The following is a 23,159-nucleotide window of genomic DNA, read 5'->3' as shown; positions in this document are numbered from 1 at the left end:
AATTTTTTTAATTAAAATTTTTCAGTTAACAAGCATTTATTTTTTTCTCCTACTTAACAACAACACACAATCCCTGTAACAAATATTCGTAGTCATCTAAAACAAATTTCTATATTAGCAGTGTCCAAAAATGCATCTCATTCTTTATATATCTAGTCCATCCCTTCTATGTCAGTTGTCTGGAATCATGGTTGATTTTTGTGTTGATCAGAGTTTTTAATAAATGTTTTAATTTTTTTTTTAACATTGGTTTGTTTCTTAAACATACTAAGCACTGTATGGTTAAAAGAAGGGTACAGAATTAGTTGATATTCAATAACGTCTGTTCACTAGCAATGTTAATTTTTAAGCATCCATTGAGTATATGGTTTAATTTACTCCAAAAAACAAAGTTTGTGAGACTTTAAATAGTTATGATCATAAAGATAATATAATATGATTAGGCTGAATTACTCTCTTATTGATTTATTTTAAGATCTAGGGAAAGATAACTGTAATTCATTATTTGTTTATGCAGAATATCCTCTGAATCCTAAATCTAGAGCTCCAAGAATGCTGGTCATTAAAAAAGGTAGTACAAAAGATTTACAGATATCTGGATTCCCTGCAGTAGGAAATCTTCATTCTCAGCCAGTTAAAAATGGAACTGGGCCAAGTGTTTATAAAGGATTAGTCCCTAAACCTGCTGCTCCACCTACAAAGGTAAGGATTTTGCTTGTTGTTGTTTTTTAAAGTTTTTTTTCCAAAAAGTATTTGAAATTGATATATAGTAGTAACTAAAAATATACGTGTTCTGAAAATTTTCACCAGCTTCTACCAATTTGCTGATTTTTCAATGGCTAGATCTGGCCCATTGTGTCTTCTTAATTTCTTTTACATTTTAAAACAACTTCTCAACTCTTTGTTCTACTTATAGTACAAAATAGATGCCCATAATGAGACATTCAGGATAGGGACAGGACATGTGATTTTTTTTTTTTAGTATAGGGAACTCCCAGATGAGGAAACTCCCTCTATCAATGCAGGTTGGCACCTTTTTTTGCAATTTGTAGTCTTTAGAGAGTTGACTAGGTCCCTGAGAGGTTAAGTGACTTGCTCAGGTCATTTAGTCTGTGTCAGAAGCAGGATTTCCACAGCAGTCTTTCTTGGCTTAAGACTGATTTCTTTGTACAAATTGAGTCAGTAACTTTACTGAATTTTGAAATATATACAAACAACTTTATTATGTATATTGCAATTGAGTAGTCATTAAAACCTGTTATGTGAAGGACTGTGAGAAATAACACCTTTAAATAAAACTGTTATCTATAGTAGAGGGCTAATGACACATCCAGTAATAGATAGACTCCAAAATAAGAGGCTGAAAAGTCCTTTGAGAGGTAGGAAGTGTCAATTGTGGAAATCTTAGTAGATGGCTTAGTAGAGATGGTAGGAGGGAAAGACAGTATGTATTTTGTCTTATTAGCACATCTGATGTAAAAACACTTGGAAGGTTTACAAAATGCCCTCCTCAGAATAATCCTAAGGCAGGTAGTTTAAATTGAATTCAGCATAAACGTACTGGGCACCTACTAGAACAAGCAACATTGTCCTTACTTTACAGATGACAAAACTGAAACAGCTATTGTGAAGAATGCTTTATACTTGGATTTCTTCTAAGTTAACATTTAAAAGACCTTAATGACTTGCCCACATAGTAGTTGTAATCTAGAGCATTCTTTACTCCGTTGTGCTGGTGTCCTGGTGAACAAGAAAATGCAGTTTATAAAAAGCTATTTTGATTTCTGGAAATTATACAGTAGGTTGCTTGAAATTGGGGGGAGAATATATTGACTAAATAAATTTACTTCCAGGGTTTTTCTTAAGCCTTTGGTCTGGATAGCATATGTTTTCCCCTCTTTTTAAAGCAGTAGAATGAGACCTATGTAGCAGTAATTAGACAGTCTTGTAAAAATGCTTTGTGTGTGTGTGTGATATTGTTTCCTGTAATTTTTGTCAAAACATTGCAGCGTATTTCATTCTTTTGCTGTCATCTTTTTTTGTTAGATAGTAACTATATATATATTTATTATTTTTAAAAAAATTTTTTAGCCTACACAATGGAAAAGCCAAACTAAAGAAAATAAAGTTGGAACTCCTTATCCTCATGAGTCTACATACGGCATTGGCAACTTTAATGCCTTCAAATCAACTGCCAAGAATTTTAGTGTATCAACAAATTCAGTAAAAGAGGTATAGTAATAACTTTTATATCATTTATCAGATATTTAAATCCTAGTAATCCAATAAACATATGGTGAAAATAAAATTAAGTAAATGATGTATATAAGTATGTTATATGGATATGAAGTATGTTAAGGTACTTTGAACCCCATCTGAAAAGTAAAGTGAACACTGAATAATTTTACTTTTTGTTTAGAAAGAGTAATATTTGAGAGTATAGTTCTTTTTTTTCCCCTGCTTTTCTTATTTAATTTTTTATTTAATTAAAGTTTTTAATTATTTAAAATTTGTTTTATTTAATTTAAGGCAGCTAGGTGGCCCAGTGTGTATAGAGCACCTGGCCTGGAGTCAAACCCTAGTGGATCATCATGGGTCAGAACTCTGTGATCTTCCAGTGCTTCTGAATTATTCTGGGTCAGAGAACTGTAGTCTTCAGGGCCTGTTTTGTGTGTGTGTGTGTGTGTGTGTGTGTGTGTGTGTGTGTGGCCTCTCGGCCCCCCCCCCCCCCCCCCGGTTCCCTTCCCCCTAATCCCCTTATAAGAGTGTTGCCGGCCCTTTGGAATTTCTCTTCTCAGGAACATTCTGGGTTTCTGGCCCCCTAGAACTGAAGTGCTTCAGCCTTCAAGTACCCCTCAAATGTTTCTGGTCAGAGCATTGGCAAGCTTCTAGCCTGTTTACCTATGCTTATGCTGTCTTGCTTGGCAATATTCCTCTCCAAATGCTTGCTATCTCCTGGAGTCTTTGGCCTCCTCCCCTGCCTTTTCACCTGCTCTTCCTTTTCTTCTTTTTAATACATATTTTTTAAATTATATGTAAAAACAACTTTTAACTTTCCTTGCAATTTTGAGTTCCACATTCTTTTTCCTACCCTCTCTCCCCTCCCCTATCTTCGAGAAGGCAATCAGTTTGATAAAGATTAAAAATACTGTTATGCAAAACATACTTCCAAATTAGTCATGTTGTGAAAGAAAACACAGACAAAAAAATTGAAGAAAAATAAAGTTTAAAAAATAATATACTTTGATGTGCATTTAGATTCCATTCCATCAGTTCTTTCTCTGGAGGTGAACAATGTCTTTCATCTGGTTCTTCAGAATTGTCTTGAATCTGGGAATTACTGGGAATAACTAAGTCATTCACTGTTGATCATTGCACAGTATTGCTATTACTATGTACATTATTCTTCTGGTTCTAGTGACTTCATTTTGCATCAGTTCATGTAAATCTTTCCAGGTTTTTCTGAAAGAATCCTGCTCGTTATTTCTTGTAGCACAACAGTCATATACCTCAACTTGTTCATCCCTTCCCCAGTTGGTGGGCATCCCCTCAATTTCCGATTCTTGGCCATCACCAAAAGAGCTGCTTATAAATATTTTTGTACTTAGAGGTTCTTCTTCTTTTTCTTTGATCTCTTTGAGATACAGACCTAGTCATGGATTGCTGGTCAAAGGGTATGCACAGTTTGGTTGCCCTTTTGGGCATAGTTCCAAATTGTTCTTTGCAATGGTTGGATCATTTTACAACTCCAGCAGCAGTGCATTAGTGTCCCAGTTTTCCCTCCAACATTTGCCATTTTCCTTTTCTATCATATTAGCCAATCTAATAAGTGTGAGGTGGTACCTCAGAGTTGTTTTAATTTGCATTCCTCTAATCATTAGTGATTTAGGGCATTTTTTCATGTGATTATAGATAGCTTTGATTTCGCCATCAGAAAACTGCCTATTCATATCCTTTGACCATTTATTGATTGGGGATGACTCATATTCTTAGAAATTTGACTCAGTTCTCTATATATATGAGAGATGAGGCCTTTATCAGAGAAAGTTGCTGTAAAAATTTTCCCAGCTTTCTGCTTCCTTCTAATCTTGGCTGCATTTGTTTTGTTTGTGCAAAAACTTTTTCGTTCAGTATGATAAAAAATTATCCATTTTACATCCTGTAGTGCTCTTTGTCTCTTGTTTGGTAATAAATTCTTATCCATAGATCTGACAGGTAAACTATTCCATGCTGCCCTAATTTTCTTATACTATCACCCTTTATGTCTAAATCATGTACCCATTTTGACTTTATCTTGTTATATAGTGGGAGGCCTTGGTCTGTGCCTAGTTTCTGCCAAACTGCTTTCCAGTTTTACTGGCAGTTTTTGTTAAATAGTGAGTTCTCGTACCAAAAATCTGCATATTTTGATTTAACAAACATAAGCGTAGTATGGCAGTTTCCAACTGTATATTGTGTACATAATCTGTTCCATTGATCTACCACTCTGTTTCTTAATACCAGATAGTTTTAATGATTATCACTTTATAATATAGTTTGAGATGTAGTACTGATATGCCACTCTCACATTTTTTTTCATTAATTCCATTGATATTCATGACCTGTTGTTCTTCAAGATGAATTTTGTCATTACCTTTTCTAGTTCTGTAAAATAATTTTTGGTTGTTTGGTATGGCACTGAGTTAATACATTAATTTAGGTAGGATTGTCATTTTTATTACATTAGCTTGGCCTACCCATGAGCAATTAATATTTTCCAGTTGTTTAGATCTGACTTTATTTGTATGAAAAGCGTTTTATAATTGTGTTCATATAGTTCCTGGGTTTGTCTTGGTAAGTAGACTCCCAAGTATTTTATATTATCTACATTTTTTTAAATGGAATTTCTCTTTCTCTCCTTGCTTCTGGACTTTGTAACAGATGGAAATTCTGATGATTTGAGAGTATAGTTTTTAATGGAAGGAAAAAAAGTTTCATTACACTGTTTGTGGAAATACATCTTGTACAGTTTGTCTGAAAATGTTATCACCTTTTACTCTATTCCCTTAGGAAACAAATTTTAACAATTTTTATTTTATTATGTTGAAATGCTACCGTTTATTTGTACAGTTTATCCGTTTCACATAGTGCTGTAACAGGGTAAAGTAAAAAGGAAAGAAAATTAGGTGAACCTGTTCCAACAGTTGGAGCATAATTCCTATACCTAGAAAGCTGCATATATCTATGAATAGCTGCATTACCTTGGCCAGTAAAAATTTCAGGAGATACTAATATAATAACATCATCTTATATGTGAAACTGCTTAGGATGATCACTTTCCTTGGGGATCTTCTGTACCATTAAACAGGAGAATTTGGAGAAATACAAAGGAAAAGGTTAAATATTCTCAACTCTTGTATTATGTGAAGAAACTGATAGCTCAGTAAGTGACTTGAGGCTACACAGCTAATCAGTGGAATATCTGAGCATGAGAACCTGTCTGAACTCCCAGTGAAGAGTTATTTCACCAAACCAGATTGAGACTGTAGTTAGAAGGCATGATATGGATAATTATGCATGCTGATCTAGCTACTGAGGAGGGGAACCATCAGGAGAAAGAGAGAGAGTCCCTTTATCATAAACTATCTGTGTACATACAGAGATAAATACATTAAAGAAGTGGTTAATAATGTCATCTACTGTAGTAGTAATACAGTTAAATAATTTCACCTATTCATTTCTGAGTTCTATCAGTCAATAGAAAGTGTTCATTGTTGAAAAGAATTTTTGTTCTTTGTGATGAAAAGTCCTGAGATATAAGAGGTACAGTTTTACTTAGCTACTCCCCCTTATAAGAAATCAGTTCGATTCAACAAGTATTTCTTAAGCACTACCCTGAACTAGGCAGTATATTGTTGATTTGCTTGTTTTGTTTAGATCTGTAATTTCACCTGAGTTTTCAGGAACCCACAGTGTGGAAATTTGCTCCACTGATGAAGCCCAGGCCAACACGTCTGTAAAAGAAAGTTTTAGAATTGCCTGAGGCAGTGTGACAATTTGTGATTTGCCTAGTGTTACCCAGCCAGAAAGTTTAAGAGGCAGGACTTAAATTTAGAGTTTTCTGACTGGAACCAGTACTCCATCCAATATGCTGCACCCCTGTGTATTGTGCTAAGGATATAAAGAGACAAAAATATAGTCTGACAGCAAGGATCTCAAGTTATAAAGGGACAGAGATAATATGTATATGAAGAGATAAACTGATTAAAAATAGAATGTAATTTCTAGGGATGAGGGACTAACAATTGGGTAAATCAGAAAAGGTTTCTTTTTTCTTTTTTTTTTTAAATTTTAATTCATTTATTTTGGACTATCAACAATCACTTCCACAAGCTCATGAGTTTCAAATTTTTCTTCCCCTCCCCAAGACAGTGCACAATCTGATATAGGCTATACATGTACATTCCTATTAAACATATTTTCACATTAGTCATGTTGTAAAGAAGAATTAGAACTAATAGAAGGAACCACCAAAAAGAGGAAACAAAACAAAACAGAAGGAAAAAATAGCAAATAATATGCTTCCATCTGCATTCAAACTCCATAGTTCTTTCTCTGGATATGGATAGCATTTTCCATCATGAGACTTTTGGAGATGTCTTAGATCTGTGTATTGCTGAGAAGGATTAAGTCTGTCAATATTAGTCATTGTGCAGCGTGGCTGTTACTGTGTACAACATTCTCTTGCTTCTGCTCACTTCACTCAGCATCAGACCATACAAATCTTTCCAGGGTTTTCTGAAGTTAGCCTGTTCATCATTTCTTATAGCACAATAGTATTCCATTACATTCATATACCATAGCTTGTTCAGCCATTCCCCAATTGATGGGCATCCTCTCGATTTCCAATTCTTTGCCACCACAGAAAAGCTGCTATAAATATTTTTGTACATGTGGGTCCTTTTCCCATTTGTATGATCTCTCTGGGATATAGCCCTGGAAGTACTATTGCAGGATCAAAGGGTATGCACAATTTTATAACCCTTTGGGCATAGTTCCAAATTGCTCTCCAGAGTGGTTGGATCATTTCACAACTCCACCAATAATGCGTTAGTGTTCCAATAGAAAAGGTTTCTGATAGGAGGTGGTGCTTGCACTAAACCTTAAAGAAACATCCAAATAGCAGAGAAAGTGAGGAGTTGGGGTTGGAGGGTGTTCAGAGGTGTGGAATCCAGAGATAGTATTTCAAGCAGAGTAACAACAGCAAGTAGGGTCAGTTTGCTTGGAACATAGAGTATGTGAAGGGAGTGAGCAATGTTTAATCAACCTGGAAATGTAGATAGTGAAGTACTTTAAATGTCAAAAAGAGGAGTTTGTATTTTGTTCTAGACTCTAGGAACTGTGGAGTCAAGAGAGAGTCACTAAAACTTCTTGAACAATTTTAGGAATATACATTTGGCAACTTTGGAGGATGTTTTGGAGAGGGAAGAAACTGGAGTCAGGGACACCAATTAGGAGGCTATTATAATAGCCCAGACAGGAGTTGATGGAAACTTAAATTAGGTGGTTATGGTTAAGTGTAAGTGGCTGCAAGAAATATTCTGGAGGCTTAGGAACTAACATTAATTATGAGGAGAGGGGTCAGTGATTGAAAGGGGAGATTTAAGAATGACTCTTAGATTGCAAACCTGAATGACTTGAAAGGGTAGTGGTACGCTCATCAGGGAAACTAGGGAAAGGAGTCTGTTACAGGGGAAAGATGATGAATTTTAGTTACCTCCAGTTAATGAAGTGCTTAAATATTGCCACAATAAAATGCTAAAAAATCTTAGTTTTAAGCCAGAACCACTGGTTGGCAGCCCATCCGTCAGAATTTTCCTGCTGTTGTTGAGAAGGAATTTTTTTTCCCCAAGTTTGAATGTACAGGAAATGTGGGGAAATGTTATGTTATTATGTTAAATACAGGTTAAAAGTCATATTAATTGTGAATTTAGGTCTTCCTTTTTCATTTGGCCAATTCTGCTTTTTAAGGCATTCTTCTCCTCATAGGCTTTTTGGACCTCTTTTGTCATTTGGGTTAGGGTATTTTTTTAAGGTGTTACTTTCTTCAGTGGTTTTTTGGGTCTCCTTTAGCAAGCTGTTGACTTGTTTTTCATGATTTTCTTGCATCACTCTCATTTCTCTTCTCAGTTTTTCCTCTACTTCTCTTACTTCTTAATCCTTTTTGAGCTCTTCCATGGCCTAGGACTGATTCCTATTTTTCTTGGAGGCTTTAGATGTGGGAGCTTTGACTTTGTTGTCTTCTTCTGTTATATGTTTTGATCTTCTTTGTCATCAAAGAAAGATTCTATGGTCTGACATTTTTTGTGTCGTTTGCTCGTGTTTTCAGCCAATTACATGAGTTTTAAACTCTTTGTTAAGGTAGGGGGTCTGTTTCCAGTGTGGAGAATGTACTGTCCCAAGTTTCAGGGGTTTTGTGCAGCTGTTTTCAGAGATACTTCTAGGGACCTGTAAATTTTCAGTTCTTCCAAGGTGGTATGATCAAGGGTGAGGTGTTTACTCCTTTCCTAACCTGTTCTCTAGTCTATGAGTGATCGCAAACACTCTTTTCTGCCATGGAACTGTGAGAAGGATTCGCTCTGCACTGCCACTACTAGGTCCACCATGCCAGCGCTACTCCTTCTCTGAGGACTGACACCTAGAACTGTGACCTAGATCCAAGCACGAGCGAGGCAAGAGAATCCTGCCTCAGCGCAGCAGAGAGATCCCTGCAGTCCCTTGCTGATCAGTCACTCAATCCCCCTCAGTCTGTGGGTCCTGAAGCTCCAGAAGCAGCCGCTGCCCCTGGTCTGCATCAGGGATTGGGACTGGAACTGAGATTCTCTCTCACCATGGTCACAGACTTTTCCTCCTGACCTTCTAAGTTGTCTTTGGTGTTTGTGGGTTGAGAAGTCTGGAAACCACTACAGCTTCAGTCCCCTGAGCCCTGCTCCAAGTTCACTGAGGCCTGGTCTTTTGCCTGTGTGCCCACACCGAACTGCGTTCCTTTCCCAGCCTGGTGCAGTAGACCTTTCCAGTCAACCATCCAGGTTTTCTTGGGCTGGAAATTTGTTTCACTCTGTCTTTTTGTGGTTTCTGCTGCTCTCGAATTTGTTTAGAGCCATTTTTTACAGGTTTTTGGAGAGGTTTGAGGGAGAACTCAAGCAAGTCACTGCTTTTACTCTGCCATCTTGGCTCTGCCCTGTAATTGTGAATTTAGGTACTACTTTATAAAAACAACTCTTTATGTTTAGTTGTCTAGTTAATTGTTATTTCTGTCTCAGGAATTGATCATTATTTGTATTTTTCCTACTAGTGTAATCGCTCAAATTCCTCTTCTCCTGTGGACAAACTTAATCAGCCTCGTCTAACCAAACTGACTCGGATGCGCACTGATAAGAAGAGTGAATTCTTAAAAGCTTTGAAAAGGGACAGAGTGGAGGAAGAACATGAAGATGGAAGTCATATTGGACCAGAAAAGGTAACTGAGTTTATAAAACCTTTGATGGATGTAGTTTAATTGCAGGCACATTCATTTATCGGTTGAATTGTTAATACAGATCAAGCTTATCTAGATAAGTCAGTGTGCTCAGAATAATTTTAATACATGAAATTAATGATTAAAACAGGTGACTTACTTGGCACATAAGGTGACTTGACAAGTACATTAAATTGTGGTTGAACAAAGTATATTTGTGTGATAGATTGTCATACCACAAGAAATAACATAAAGAGATAAAGACATGCAGAGAGAAAGAAAAATCAAAACTCCATGGAAACAAAGTTATTTTATTATTGTTATTTTGGACTGGACATATGATTACACTGCTGTAGGCACTTCTAGTGAGCACAACCTCCCTCTAACAATACAGGTGGACACGTGCTCTGTAACTGTTGTCCTAGCTGTGTAAAGCATTGAGAGCCATCCTATCTCAGAGGCAAGAGCTGAACCCAGGTCTCCTATCTCCAAGGCTTTCTCTCTTCTCTATATGCCATATTGCCTCTGATTATAACTGTGTCAATATTAATAGTACTCTAATGGCTGTGATTACGTTGATTTGGGGTACCTTCTCCAATAATTTAGATCTCAACCAGTCCTTGCTTACCTGTCCTGTGGTAACTCTTGTTCATGAATAACAGTACTTTGATCGACAATACCAGTAATGAGGAAGGGGAAAAGAACATGCAAGCAAATAAGATAAATTCGTTAATATTTTGTCAGGCTCACGATGGATATTTGATTTTATGTGCTTAAGCTTTTATGTGTAATGGAAATTTCTCAAGGTCATGATAAGAGCTATTATCTATAATAGTAATAGCTAACATTTACCTAGTATTTAGGGCAGCTATGTTGCTCAGTGGTTAGAGTGCTGGGCCTGGAGTCAGGAAGACTCATCTTGCTGAGTTCAGATCTGGTCTCAGACACTAGCTGTGTGACCCTGGGCAAGTAACGTAACCTTTTTTGCCTCCATTTCTAAATGAGCTGGAGAAGGAAATGGCAAACCACTCTAGTGTCTTTGCCAAGAAAACCCTAAATGGGTCACGGAGAGGTGGATGTGACTTCATAACAACACTATGTAATACTAAAACACATAGGCACAGGCACTGTGCTAAGTGTTTTACAGTTATCTTGTTTGATCCTCACAACAACCTTGGAAGGTAGGTGCCAGTATTATCCTAATTTTATAGATGAGGAAATTGAGACAAACAGATTAAGTGACTTGCCCAGAGTCATATAGCTAGTAAGTGTCTGAGGCTGGGTTCAAACTCGGATCTTAGGTCCAGTGCTCTTATCTTCTGTGCCACCTAGCATCTGGGGGGGGGGGGGGTGGGGGAAATAAAGGAGAAAAAATGTGCTTTACCTTTTTTCTACTAAAGTAAGCCTTCTTGATTAGTTTGTAACTCTTGCTTCTCTGAATTTGCATTCTTCTGTTTTGTTTGTTTGGCCTTGCCTTAACTTCCTTTCATCTTCTCACTTGAACTCCATGGAACAGATGTTAGCTAATATGTTGCATCCTCTTTGGTGAGGAAGAGGAGACATAAAATAGCCATTGCCTATTGCTACAGTCATGAACTGGTCTTTCTGTCAGGGGCAAGTTATCAGTTCTTAGGAAAGCAGCTATTACCTCTGAGAAATATATCCTGCAATTCTGGCAGGAAAGCCTCATGCTGGCAAAAATCCCTGACTGGAATATTGTCTTACCCCATTACTCTTTAAGAAATAATGTACCTTGACATTGCAGGTATACAGTGTTGCCTTGCTACTCAAGTATTTTCACCTGTATAAAGAATCTGTGAAGAAGGACAAAAATGTAAAATAGTTATAGGAAACTACAGTACGAGAAAAATAATTTTTTGAAGCGCCTGAAATTTTTAATTTGGACACACATCTTTGAGATTTTTCTAAAGGAAGTCAAAGGGAAACATCATTTATGAAAAATAAATTTATATAAATTTTTGAGTGATGTTTATTTTGTATCAATGATATACCTCTAGTTTAAATAGATCCCAGGGAATTGATTGGATTTTGATAATTTCATTGGTGAATTTCACATGTTGAATCATAAATTTGTAGATGCTTCTTTTAAGATATGTATCAAGAAGTTTTAGAAAATATTTTATAAACCTCTTCAGGACTTCTGTGATGTGTAATTGTGACTTTTTACTCTCTGAAATTATTAGGATGATGACTCATTTAATTTGCATAATAGCAACAACACTCATCACGAAAGGGACATAAACCGAAATTTTGATGAAAATGAAATTTCGCAAGAGAATGGCAATGCCTCTATGATTTCCCAACAGATTATTCGGTCTTCTACCTTTCCACAAGCTGATGTCCTTTCAAGTTCACTTGAGGCAGAACATAGGTTAGTATTAAATTCCATTATTTTTTACTTTGTCAAAAATCATTATTTCCTTTATCTAACATATGAAATTGTCTATATTGAAGGTACAGATTATTTCAAAGAGTGAACCTAATGATTCTTGTTTGGTTTTTGTAGCCTTCAGAAATGTTTTTAAGTTAGTGAAAATTTGCTGCCAGTGTCCACTAATTTGAAATTTAAGGTAATTTAAACTAAAACTTTATCTTTGAATTGTCTTAAGAGAGTTTGCACAGTAATGAGTAGTATAGTAAAATTACTGACACAGTATTTAATGAATTACCTTCAAGCATGTGGTATTTATGTATAATCATAAATATTATAGGTAACCTTTAAGAAAGATCTGATTAGGTTTCTTGTCAGCTACCAATTTGTGTAACTATGTTCTTGAAAACAATAAAAATATCCTTAGATATTTCAGCTCTTTACTGGCTTGACATCTCAGTTATTCTGAAATAGCTCATAATTTTTTTCTGTTTGTTTTCCTGATTTGAGGTAATCTTGATTTCATCATCATTGAAATGCACATAGAGACCACCCATGATTTTAGAGGAGCGATAATGAAATAGGCTTCCCATCTCTTGACAAAAAGGTGAAGGAGTACGGAATCAGGCATACATTTTGAGACATTTGTGTCTCAAATTTGAGACAAATTTGTGAATTTGTTTTCCTTGATTAGGCTTATTTATGACAAAGGAACGTTTTAGGTGGTGTCTCTGCCTCCTTTGTGAGACAGTGAGGAGCAGGGGTCATATAGGGATAATAATAGTTCAAAAAAAAAAAAGAGAAGTGTCACCAAAGCACCAAAAAGCACAGAAGACAGAGAATATGGGAGGTTTGGACAAATGGGATAGTTTGGGAATTAAGTGCTAAATTTATTGTATACTTTGAAGGAACAAAAAGGGAGATAAGCATTACATGGTAGAGTCATGTTCGAGTACCCTTTTTTGTTCTATGTGGAAATGCTCATGTTGCTGATATTCAGAGTATCAAAAGATTAATTTTTTCAAGATAATCATCTTAGCTTGTACTATCATGAGGGAAAATGGCAGTGATTGTAAGCTTTAAATACTTCAAGAGCAATAATAGCTAATCTTTATGTAGAACTTTAAGATTTAAAAAGCACTTTGTATAGATGATCTCATTTAATTTTCACAACAGCCCTGTGAAGTAAAGGCTTTTGTCTGCGCATTTTATAGGTGAGAAAAGTGAGGCTAAGAGAGGTTAAGTGAATTGCTTGGAGTTACATACCTAGTTAGTGTCTGAGGGGATGGATTTAAAACTCTGGTCTTTCTGACTCCAAGCCCAGCACCTTTATCTACTCTGCCACCTACAAACTCTGTAGTGTTGGTTGGTGAATTTTACAGGTAATAGGACAAATTTCATATTGATTTTTGCGGTCTTAAGATAACAAACTAAGTGACGTGGTGGACACTACCAGTAAATAGCTATTGAATTGAAGCTTTTTTTTTTCCCCTGTGTCCATTATGGTAGGAATGTAAAAGTTGAAAGATTAGGGTTAAGGTTGATAATAATTAACTCTGCCCTTCAGTTCTCTCGATTGAGGGCATGGTTTTGCTTAAGACTTAACTCCATGCCTTCTGCTTTTATACCCTTTCCAATGATACGTAGAATTTTGTTTGTTTATCCCACTTGGTCTCTTTTTAATAATTAAAGGGACATGACTTACTAGAGCAAAAAATGGTCCAAGAATAGTAATTAGAATACTTTTTAAAGCAGGAAAGGAAATGTTTCATTTTTAACTTGTGTCATATCACTTGGGCAATCAAGTACTAATGAGTTTTATTTTCTTGAATTGTTCTCAGGTACCTGTTAAATTTTAAGCTCTTTGAGGTCAGAAACTGAATCTTATGAGTACATAAAAAGTTACTCAAAAAATGATTAGTGATTGACCTATTATTAGGAACATAGAGTTGATTTTATTATTAATGAGAGATAAACCTCCTTGAACCAAGTCATATATATTCAGCTTTTGTAATCTCTTAGGGGAGCAAGTGTTATTCATCTCAGTTTTTAGCCTTTCTCTTCACAGATTGAAGCATTCTAGTTTGTATACAGGTAAACCCCACATGTAGTTGCTCTCACCAGTACTGTTTTGCAGTAACATAACTAGCTTGAGATTCAGATCTTAGACTTCCGATTCATGGATAGTAACTCATCCAGGAATCTTTATTAATTAATTTAACTGGAAAAGTTGCTAGCAGGCTCAGGGTAATACAAATGAATCACAGTGAGAACTTCCCCACGCTTGTCTTTCCTACCACCTTTTTCCAGTCCAGGGTAGTAGTAACCCAAATTGGGTAGGTTCTACCTGTTGGTGAGTTTTTCTTGAGGGGTAAAGGGGAGATGATTACCAGTCATAGAAAGAATGTGAAGGGAAACATGTGTGGAACTTTTTTTCCCCCCCAAGTTGTCCATTATACTAGAAACAGTATCTGAGGAAAAGGAGGGCTAGTTAATATTATACACATACACATATAATACATACATACATACACAAATACATACATATAACACCATATATGTTGTTATATATATATAGACTATATAGTTATAGTCTTTGAAATGTTATGTCTCTTTAAAGACCTAATTTTTTAATAGTATTGACTTTGACTGCCATGAAATAACATTTATAACCTGGTTTCCTATAATGTCTCCTAATATTATGCTTTTGTTAAATAATGACATCAGCTTGGATAACCCTATAATTTTATCCTTGTATAGAGGTCCCTGCATCTCAATCATTTTAGCTTCTTTTTTCTGATCTATGTCAGGCTTTGTAATGCTGTATTATAGAACAGATTTTATGGAACATAACCTTCTATAGACAGAGCATGCTTAAAAGTAGATGGTAAGCAATAGATCATATCATATGTAATAGATCATAACAAGCTGGGTTATCGCTATGACCAACTCAACTGAAAATTGATTGTGATTTTTGTTAACTCCTGATCTTTTTCTGGACTCAGATTCTTTGTTGAAGAATCTATTTGCCAGCTATTTCTAACTATTTCACACTCCTGTCTTCCTGCTCTTCTTGAAGTTTTTTTTTTTGACAAAACCTTTTGGCTTTGAACTAGGTTGTCTCCCTGGCATCACTTGGTTACTAACTGATGCTGCCAGCACTTGTTCTGGTTCTTGACATTATCTTTTTTTTTTTTTTGAGGGATGGAAGGAGCATAGTTTTACTTTGGACCAATTTTATGCCTTCTGTTCTTATAACTCTCTTAACTATACACATTTTGTTTAATTATAACTGTAGCTTAAGTTGATTACTCTTGGCAGTATTGTACAGAAGACTCTAAAACACTGGGTTCTAGAGTCACAACTGATTCAATACTCCTACCAACAATGCAAGATCTGAATCCATCCTCCTTGTTGTAACTGGTATTTATGAGTTACTGTGACCAGCAGCAACAATCATCTGATGAGTAATCTTCTGTAGATAAGCTTCTCTGAACTTGGTTAGGCAGGATCTTAACCTCATAGAATGATAGGCATACAAGTATATCACTGGTCCCAAATTCCAGAGCCTCTCCAGCTTAGAGAGAAACTGAATGTTCCTTCAAAAACCCCAGAGTTATATCTGCACCATAAAGCATTGGATAAGACTGCTTGAAGCACCATCCCTTGGAAATCCTACTTTAAAACTTCTCTTCCTGAATATGTGGACCTTACTTCCCACCATTTCTTTGGATGAAAACCATTTTAGTCTTCTTAAGAAATATAATCCATGTATTTTAGTTTTGAACTGAGGTAATCAGTTCCCTACCTATGGACTTATATGATAGTGGAAAAAATTAATATTTTATCCCTTAATTCATACCATAACTCCTATTTTGCATCTCCTCACACACTCTCCCTCCCCAGTTTTTTCTCCACTTATTTTCTGGTGTCTTCTTACTTACTTTTTTTGTATCAGTGATGACAGAGGTCTTTTCCATTAGACTGGAATCTTGCCTTCCTTGTGATATTTTGAAAATTGGTTCCTGAATTTTTTTGAAATAGTTTCCTTCGGAATGGATTTCTTTAATATGTTTTTGATCAGTTTTAGCCACTTTCCCCAACTTCATTATCTTGAGTGCAATTTATTTTTCCTCATCAAGGGATATAGAAATGTTAGTATCTCAATGTGATGACACTTCTACCAATAATGAGACTAGTTTTCTGTATTGTATATATTAAATGTTTCATTAAAATTCCCTCCATGGGGGCAGTTAGGTGACGCAGTGAAAAGAACACTGGCCCTAGCGTCAGGAGAACCTGACTCAAGACATAAGATACTCACTAGCTGTGTAAACCTGGGCAAGTCACTTAACCCCAATTGCCTCGCAAATAAATAAGTAAATAAACAAATAAATTTCCCTCCATGGCTTCTGATCTTTTCTTTATAGTAGTACAATTTTATATTTTAAACATGATATATTTTAAATTTTTAATAAAATTTAAATTTTAAAAATTTTGTTTAATAACAAAATAATTCTTATATACCATAGTTGTTTGTAAGTGTTAATGGTTATTATATTTTACATAATTAGGTAGATAGATGCAGCATAACATAGTGTATAATAAACTAGTCTTGGAGCCAAGAAGACCTGGGTTCAAGTCTCAAATCTTATCAACAAATACTGGCCCTGTGTCGCTTAATCTGCCAATGACCCATGCAGCTCTGTAAGTTACAGAACAACTGCTAGTGTGCTTTGCTGGAAAGAGTTTCGTCATTGGTGAGCTCCTTCTGTCAGTGAAATTCAAAGGTCCAGACCTCCTACTCCACTCACTCCAGTCAGCTTGCATATCACATTTTTTAAAGACATTGCATCAAATTTTACTGAATATAAAGTGAGATAAGTTAAATAAGGAGGTAATTGTTATGCATGTGTTGAGTGCCTGTTCTGTCCAAAGCATTAAGGTAGGTGTTGGTAGTTCACGTACTGGGAGTTCATATTGCCTCTCTATTGGGGTGATCACTTAGATTGGCTCATGTGGATGGTTTTTACCATGAGTGTCCTTTTGAGATTAAATAGCATGACTGTGTATATGCACTTTGGGTTTTCCAAATGTTTTCTTTTCTGAAAGTCATTTTAATTCATAGATTGTATTTCACATTTTCATGATAACTGAAATAGCTATTTCAGGATTGCTTTATTAAGTAGAAAAATCTATTGGGTAGGTATATGACAAGCTTATGGAGAGAAAAGTAACACTATTACTCCCTGTGATCTCTGGCAAATTCTTATAGCTATCTTAACCCAAAGATTTTAATAATGAGTATTTTTGATGCCAGATTTGAGACAGTCATTTTATTTCCGTTTAGACTTAACTTTAGAATTCTTTTTGCCAGTGAAGTGCTGATAGATGTTGGTCCATATCTACTTAAGTATATTATAAATATTTTCCTACTTGAAGCAAAGCGTTTTTATCATATTTTATTTCAAATCTTTTCTTTTTTCTTTTTTTTAAGGTTATTAAAGGAGATGGGTTGGCAGGAAGACAGTGAAAATGATGAAACATGTGCTCCTTTAACAGAGGATGAGATGAGGGAATTCCAAGTTATTAGTGAACAGGTAATAACTAATTTATTATAAGGGACAAGTGTTCCTTATAATTTCATTTACTTATTCAAAGTGACATAATTAAAGATAATCAGTTTTTATTTTGGGTTGTAAATGACTAAAATGTGTTTTATATTCAGAGGAATGCACAACTTTAGGTTGAAGAGTTGTGGATATATTTTGTTATAAAAACAGCAGTATTAATAAACTTGTTAGCCTACTTGCTGTAATAATGCTGTTTTTTGACTTTGTCATAAATCAGGAAGAAATCTTTGTAGAATGAAGCACATCATTACAACATACCTAAAAGTGTTCATTAGCTTTTGCTTAAAGACTAAGGCAGGCTATTCTACTTTTGTCTAACTAATAGGAATTTTTTCCTCACATCCAACCTAAATTTACCTCCTAATTCCACACATTAATGATTCTTAGTTCTGTCCATATGACTTGAATATAGTGATCATGCCCCTTCTGAGTCTGCTCTTCACTAGACTTAACTGTCTTCAGTTCAGTCAGCTAATTTTCATGTGGCATGAACTTAAGACCCTTCATATTTGTGATGCCCTCCTCCGAATGTTCTCTAGCTTATCAGTGTCTTTTCTTAAACTGTGGTGACCTCATGATACTGCCAGTCTAATAGTACTGTGGGACTGATTTTTTTGCCTCTCATATCACATTGTTGACCCATTGAGTTTGCATTTCACGAAAAATCTCAGATTTTTTCAAAACTGCTACCTACCCTGCTTTTTCAAACAGTTTTTACTCGTGGTGTTATGTTAGTTCTTCCAAAAGACCTGACATATCTAGAAAGTAGTTTATTCAGCCAGTAGGATCCGGTCTTGTGTTTTCCTTACTAGTTTATTCATAAGATTTTTTCATTAGATTCATAGACCTTTAGAGCTGAAAGATACTCCCAAGGTCTAATACAAACACCTTATACTACAGATGAAAAAATTGAAGTCCAGAGAGATTAAAAAACATAATGTTAATAGCTGGGATAAAAACACACATTTTCACTGGACTTTCAGTCTACTGCTTTTTCCATTGTACCATGATATTTCCTAATTTGCTATTTTATTTTAGTGTGCAGAGTTTTAGGGCAGAGAGTTTTATAGATTTTAATATAACCTTTATATACTCTTGATGCCTTTGTATAGGTATGGATTATGTATGGTATTGATACATAGTTATTTTTTATTGTAGAAGTTCTTTCAATTGGTAAAACACGAACATTTTGTATTTTTACATTACAGTTACAGAAGAATGGTCTTAGAAAAAATGGTATTTTGAAAAATGGCCTGATCTGTGACTTCAAGTTTGGACCCTGGAAAAACAGCACTTTCAAACCCACTTTTGAGAATGATGACACAGAGACAAGCAGCAGTGACACATCAGATGATGATGATGTGTGAAAGATTCTCTAACAGCTTTAGAAGTTTAGTGTGATACATCTCATACATTTTGGGGTGAATTGTAAAAATGAAGAACTATAATTTATGTAGTAAAATGCCCCATTAGAAGAAAATATTGGGGGGACTTCTTTATGAAGAAAACCAAGAATGTTGTGTTGGGCTGTGTTGAACATTACTATAATTTCTTTGTAAATGGATGTTGTAGAAATGAGGACTTTGGTTGATCCAACATTGACTTTCTTCATCACTGCAGCGTTTCTCTGACTAGCAATGTGACGATGTAACAAATGAGATTGTTTCTCATTTAATAAAAAAAAATGTGTAATGTTTTGCAAAGCTTCTGTCTTAAAATGTCCAGGTCTTTAAGAAAAAGGGCAAATTAACACTGTTTCGCTTGCAGTGTCTTATTTCTTTCTTATAATGGAAATCCTCAAGTCCACTTTGTACGCAAAAAAACAAAAATGGGGCAATGTAGCATGTTGGCTAAAACTGGAGCAAAGTGCACTAAAACTTTAATTTCCTGAACTGAGCTGTTGTAGTGTTCACTTTTTGAAACATAATTGCTCTTTAACTATTTGTAGTGCAGTAAATGTTACAGAAAAGACTCACCACACTTCTTCCAAATTTATAGAAATGATCTAAAATCAAAGAGCTTTATTTCATTGTGCTGCAAAACCCAAGATTTTCAGAGTGGACGATAAGGAAGAATCTTGTGGATAAAAAATACGTATTTTGATAAGTTATTACACATGGAAAAAACCTGCTCACATTGACTGGATCTGTCCACTACATGAAAAATAAACTGGATTTTCATAATACTGTGTTACTGCGTAGTGTCCAAGGTATTGGTCTTGTAAACACAAATGTGCTTTACTCGCCTTTATTAAAACAAAATGTACCATATTTATTGAAGATGGTTATTAGTTTTTGAGTTTAGAAAAAGCTTTTGGAAAGCAGTCATTACCCATTGTTTGACAAGTGTATTATACAGATTACTGTTAAATAATAACAAACTTTATTTTTAATTGCACAGTTAATCCCAGAACCATTTGTAGTATTTTAGCAACGCATAAATTTACATTTTTACAGGTTGGTTTTGTCCAGTTTTTTAGCTGCTTTGTCCTTGTGGATGAAATATATTCTCATTTAATTTCATGGCATAATTGTGCTATGAGCAAAAAATGCTTTAAATTTTGGGTCTTTAGGCTGTATTCCTTCTAAAATATTTTGTCTAACATTTTAATAATTTTAACTGGTTTTCCCTCTCCTTTTTTTCCTCTCTTGCACCTTTCTCCCTCTGCTTTCCCTTTCTCTCCAACCCTTGGGAGAAAAGAAAGAAAAAAAGATGGCAGGTAGTGTTGGAGAAATAAAGTAGCACATCCCCAATCTTGGATTGTAGGCATAGTAGAAGGTGGCATTAAAATAATTTTGGTTCTAATTCTGGTTAGGTCGTCTTTATTAAATAGGCTTTAAATATACAACATGAGTTGCCATAATGAGTCTAGTTTTAATCTAAAGATATTTCTAGCTGTAGCTAGTAGAGAATTGTTAGCATGTGCACTGACAGCTACATCCTTGGAGCTCTTGGATTAGACTTAAAATCACTATCATTAGTTAACTCGACATAAAAATTTCGAATGTGCTAAGGATAGAGTTAGTTGCAAGACTGTAAAGGACACTGGAAAGCCAACTGGTTTGTTATTCTAGTTATTGTAAGAAACTCTTAACTTCATGAAAAAGGTTTCATAATTTGAATGTATTACAATGTCTTTTGATCCTTATAGCCAGGAAATTCTTATCTCTTAAATTCCATTTATTAGTCGCCAGAGAATATTCTCTGCTGTCTTCAACTTTTAAATATGAAGATTGAAAAAATTAAGCTATGATTCATTTTTAAGTGAATACTTTGAAGGACATCTTAAGTAGCATCTTTAGTGTATTTAAATAGCATTAATAAATATTACTTGAATAACAGTAATAAATATTACTTGAAGAGTGAAGCTATTTGCAAATAATTTAGAAGAGGAATTCAAATAATGATTAATTTGAAAGTTAGGGTTTTATGGCTGTATTGATTTTAAAAGGAAGAAGACTGTGAATTAGGTTGAAATAGCTCTGATGGAAAAATGACCCCAATTGATAATTAGAGTCAAAAGTCTTGGAACCTTTAGGTAGAGGAAGTATAATTCTGGCAACTTCAAACTCTGCTGATATTTCACCTCTGCAGTAATTTTGTAAGTATAATGGAGGATAAAATTATTCGGGTACAGGCCAAGTTTTCCTGTGTGCTTAAAAAACAGTGTCAGCAGTTAATTTCCTGCTATCGTTGTTAGAGAAGAATATTGTAATGTTTCGTGTAATGTGAATCAAGACCTTTCATAGTTGGTATATATATGTCTTTTGGGAAGGCATGGAGTTGAGTTTGTTCATTCCATTCTTTGAGCAGGTAGGTTGCCATCTCAGCTACTGAACTTGTGATTTTTACATTACTGTCCACACATCATCATTTTAGTGTTCCTTAAAAGGAAAGAGAAGGATTTTGCTAAGCAAGGTTAATTTTTAAGTAAAATAAACATTCCTTGAACCTGTTTGAAACTAGTTGTTGGTGGGGAAAAGAAACATGGGGGGTGGTCACTTAATTTTTTCCCAAAAGCAGTGGGTAATGGGCATGGGTCTGTACTGTTTACTAGAATTATGTTGGAACATGGTTAGAAAATACTAACCTTAATAATTCTTGGAGGGACTATAATCTAGAGCAGAGGTATCAGAATCATCCTGGTTACATACCCTTGGGAGTGTAGCCTGAACTAGATTAAAATTTAATTGGAAAATGCTTAAAATATATAAAAATATAATACAGTACAGACAATTTGTGGTTTTTTAAGTCCGTATGTGGCCTTCAGGGATCCGGTTTCTATTTGTGTTCTGTTTTGTGATACCACTGATCTTGGACAAGTCATAGTCACCAGATGGATTAAGTTTGAACAACTCTTGTAAAATGATGGGTGAAATAGTTTGGAACAGCTTAACGTAAATAGTTTTTAATCGTGTTGACTACATTTGTGACTTAGCTACAGTTCCTAGAAAACAAATATCAGTTAAAATTGGGAGATTGAAGTGGTTAGCTTAAAAATAGGTAATGGTTTATTTTATTACAATGCTTCCGCCCCAATTGGATCTAATATGTTGATTTCAGTATATTTGAAGGACTTAATATCTGACCAAATATGTTTAGTCCTTATAAGTACATTATATATAAAATTGAATTTTGTTTGAAATTGTTTCCTATTCATATTTTATGCAAATTGTGTTTAAATTGCTTAGAAACTGTCAAATGAGTATTGCCATCTTCTAGGAAGCCTAAATACCACCTTCGACTTAATCTGAACTTTTATCATTCGGTAATTTTGGTCTTATATTTAAAATGTGAAAGTATATTTGGTGAAATCTTACTGCTAGTTTTGTATGCCACCTTCAATTACAATTTTTTGGCTTTGTTCACATTTTTCTTTTGCCCTTAAATATTTCAGTTATTCCCTGCATTCAAACAATCAATCCCAGTTTTTCACACTTCTCACCTTCAAACTTCAAAATATTAGAAGCTTTTAGTTAGGATTTACTTTTATTAGAAGAAGAGTGTGCAAACCAACTACAAGTGTTCCATGCTTACAAAATAGATGCATTTTATTGCCTGATTAGTGGTCCATTGCATATATGCATACACGCATACACACACACACACACACACACACACACACATATATTTTGGTTTGGTTTTGTTTTTCTTTTCACTATATTTCTATGGAGAATAATTCCCCAATAGTTAAAGGATACCTCCTTTATTTCCGGTTGCTGACAATATAGTCCATAAGATCAACTTACACTTTTTTTTTTTTTTTGGAAAGGCAGTTGAGGTTAAGTGACTTGGCCAGGGTCACATAGCTAGTAAGCGTCTATGTCAAGTGTGTGGTCTGAGATGGATTTGAACTCGGGTCCTCCTGACTCCAGGGCCAATGCTGTATCCACTGTATCACCTAGCGGCCCCTTTAAAGAGAAACCTATTTTGTGAGCAAGGATTAACGTTTTGAAATTTGCTGAAGTTTTTGTACTTTTAGATTATCATGAATGTTTGATCATTAGTATAGCTCTTAAGAACATAAAATAACAGCATATATAAATGGGACAGGGATAGAACCAGTAGACCAAGGTGTACGCATACTAGCTAACGAGCAGATTAAAAAACATGAAGAAAACTTTATAAATGGCCATAA

The 23,159-nt window shown here is 35.0% G+C and overlaps 1 protein-coding gene across 2 annotated transcripts in view; it reads left to right on the top strand.

The window, feature by feature from the left end:
- GPBP1 (GC-rich promoter binding protein 1) overlaps positions 1 to 19,706 on the top strand; it is a 111,029-nt gene extending 91,323 nt beyond the window's left edge. For both annotated transcript variants that reach the window (XM_027863453.1, XM_027863452.1), the window contains exons 7-12: positions 518 to 702; positions 2,092 to 2,232; positions 9,335 to 9,499; positions 11,701 to 11,888; positions 17,386 to 17,488; positions 18,730 to 19,706. In XM_027863453.1, the coding sequence (XP_027719254.1) occupies positions 518 to 702; positions 2,092 to 2,232; positions 9,335 to 9,499; positions 11,701 to 11,888; positions 17,386 to 17,488; positions 18,730 to 18,888 (941 nt within the window). In that variant the 3' untranslated portion in view covers positions 18,889 to 19,706. The remainder of the gene's footprint in view (positions 1 to 517; positions 703 to 2,091; positions 2,233 to 9,334; positions 9,500 to 11,700; positions 11,889 to 17,385; positions 17,489 to 18,729) is intronic.
- The last annotated feature ends 3,453 nt before the right edge of the window (positions 19,707 to 23,159 follow it).

The sequence above is a fragment of the Vombatus ursinus genome, unplaced genomic scaffold (genome assembly GCF_900497805.2).
Source record: "Vombatus ursinus unplaced genomic scaffold, bare-nosed wombat genome assembly UNPS02014772.1, whole genome shotgun sequence".
Taxonomy (NCBI): Eukaryota; Metazoa; Chordata; class Mammalia; order Diprotodontia; family Vombatidae; genus Vombatus; species Vombatus ursinus.
This window is presented reverse-complemented; position numbering and strand designations above follow the sequence as displayed.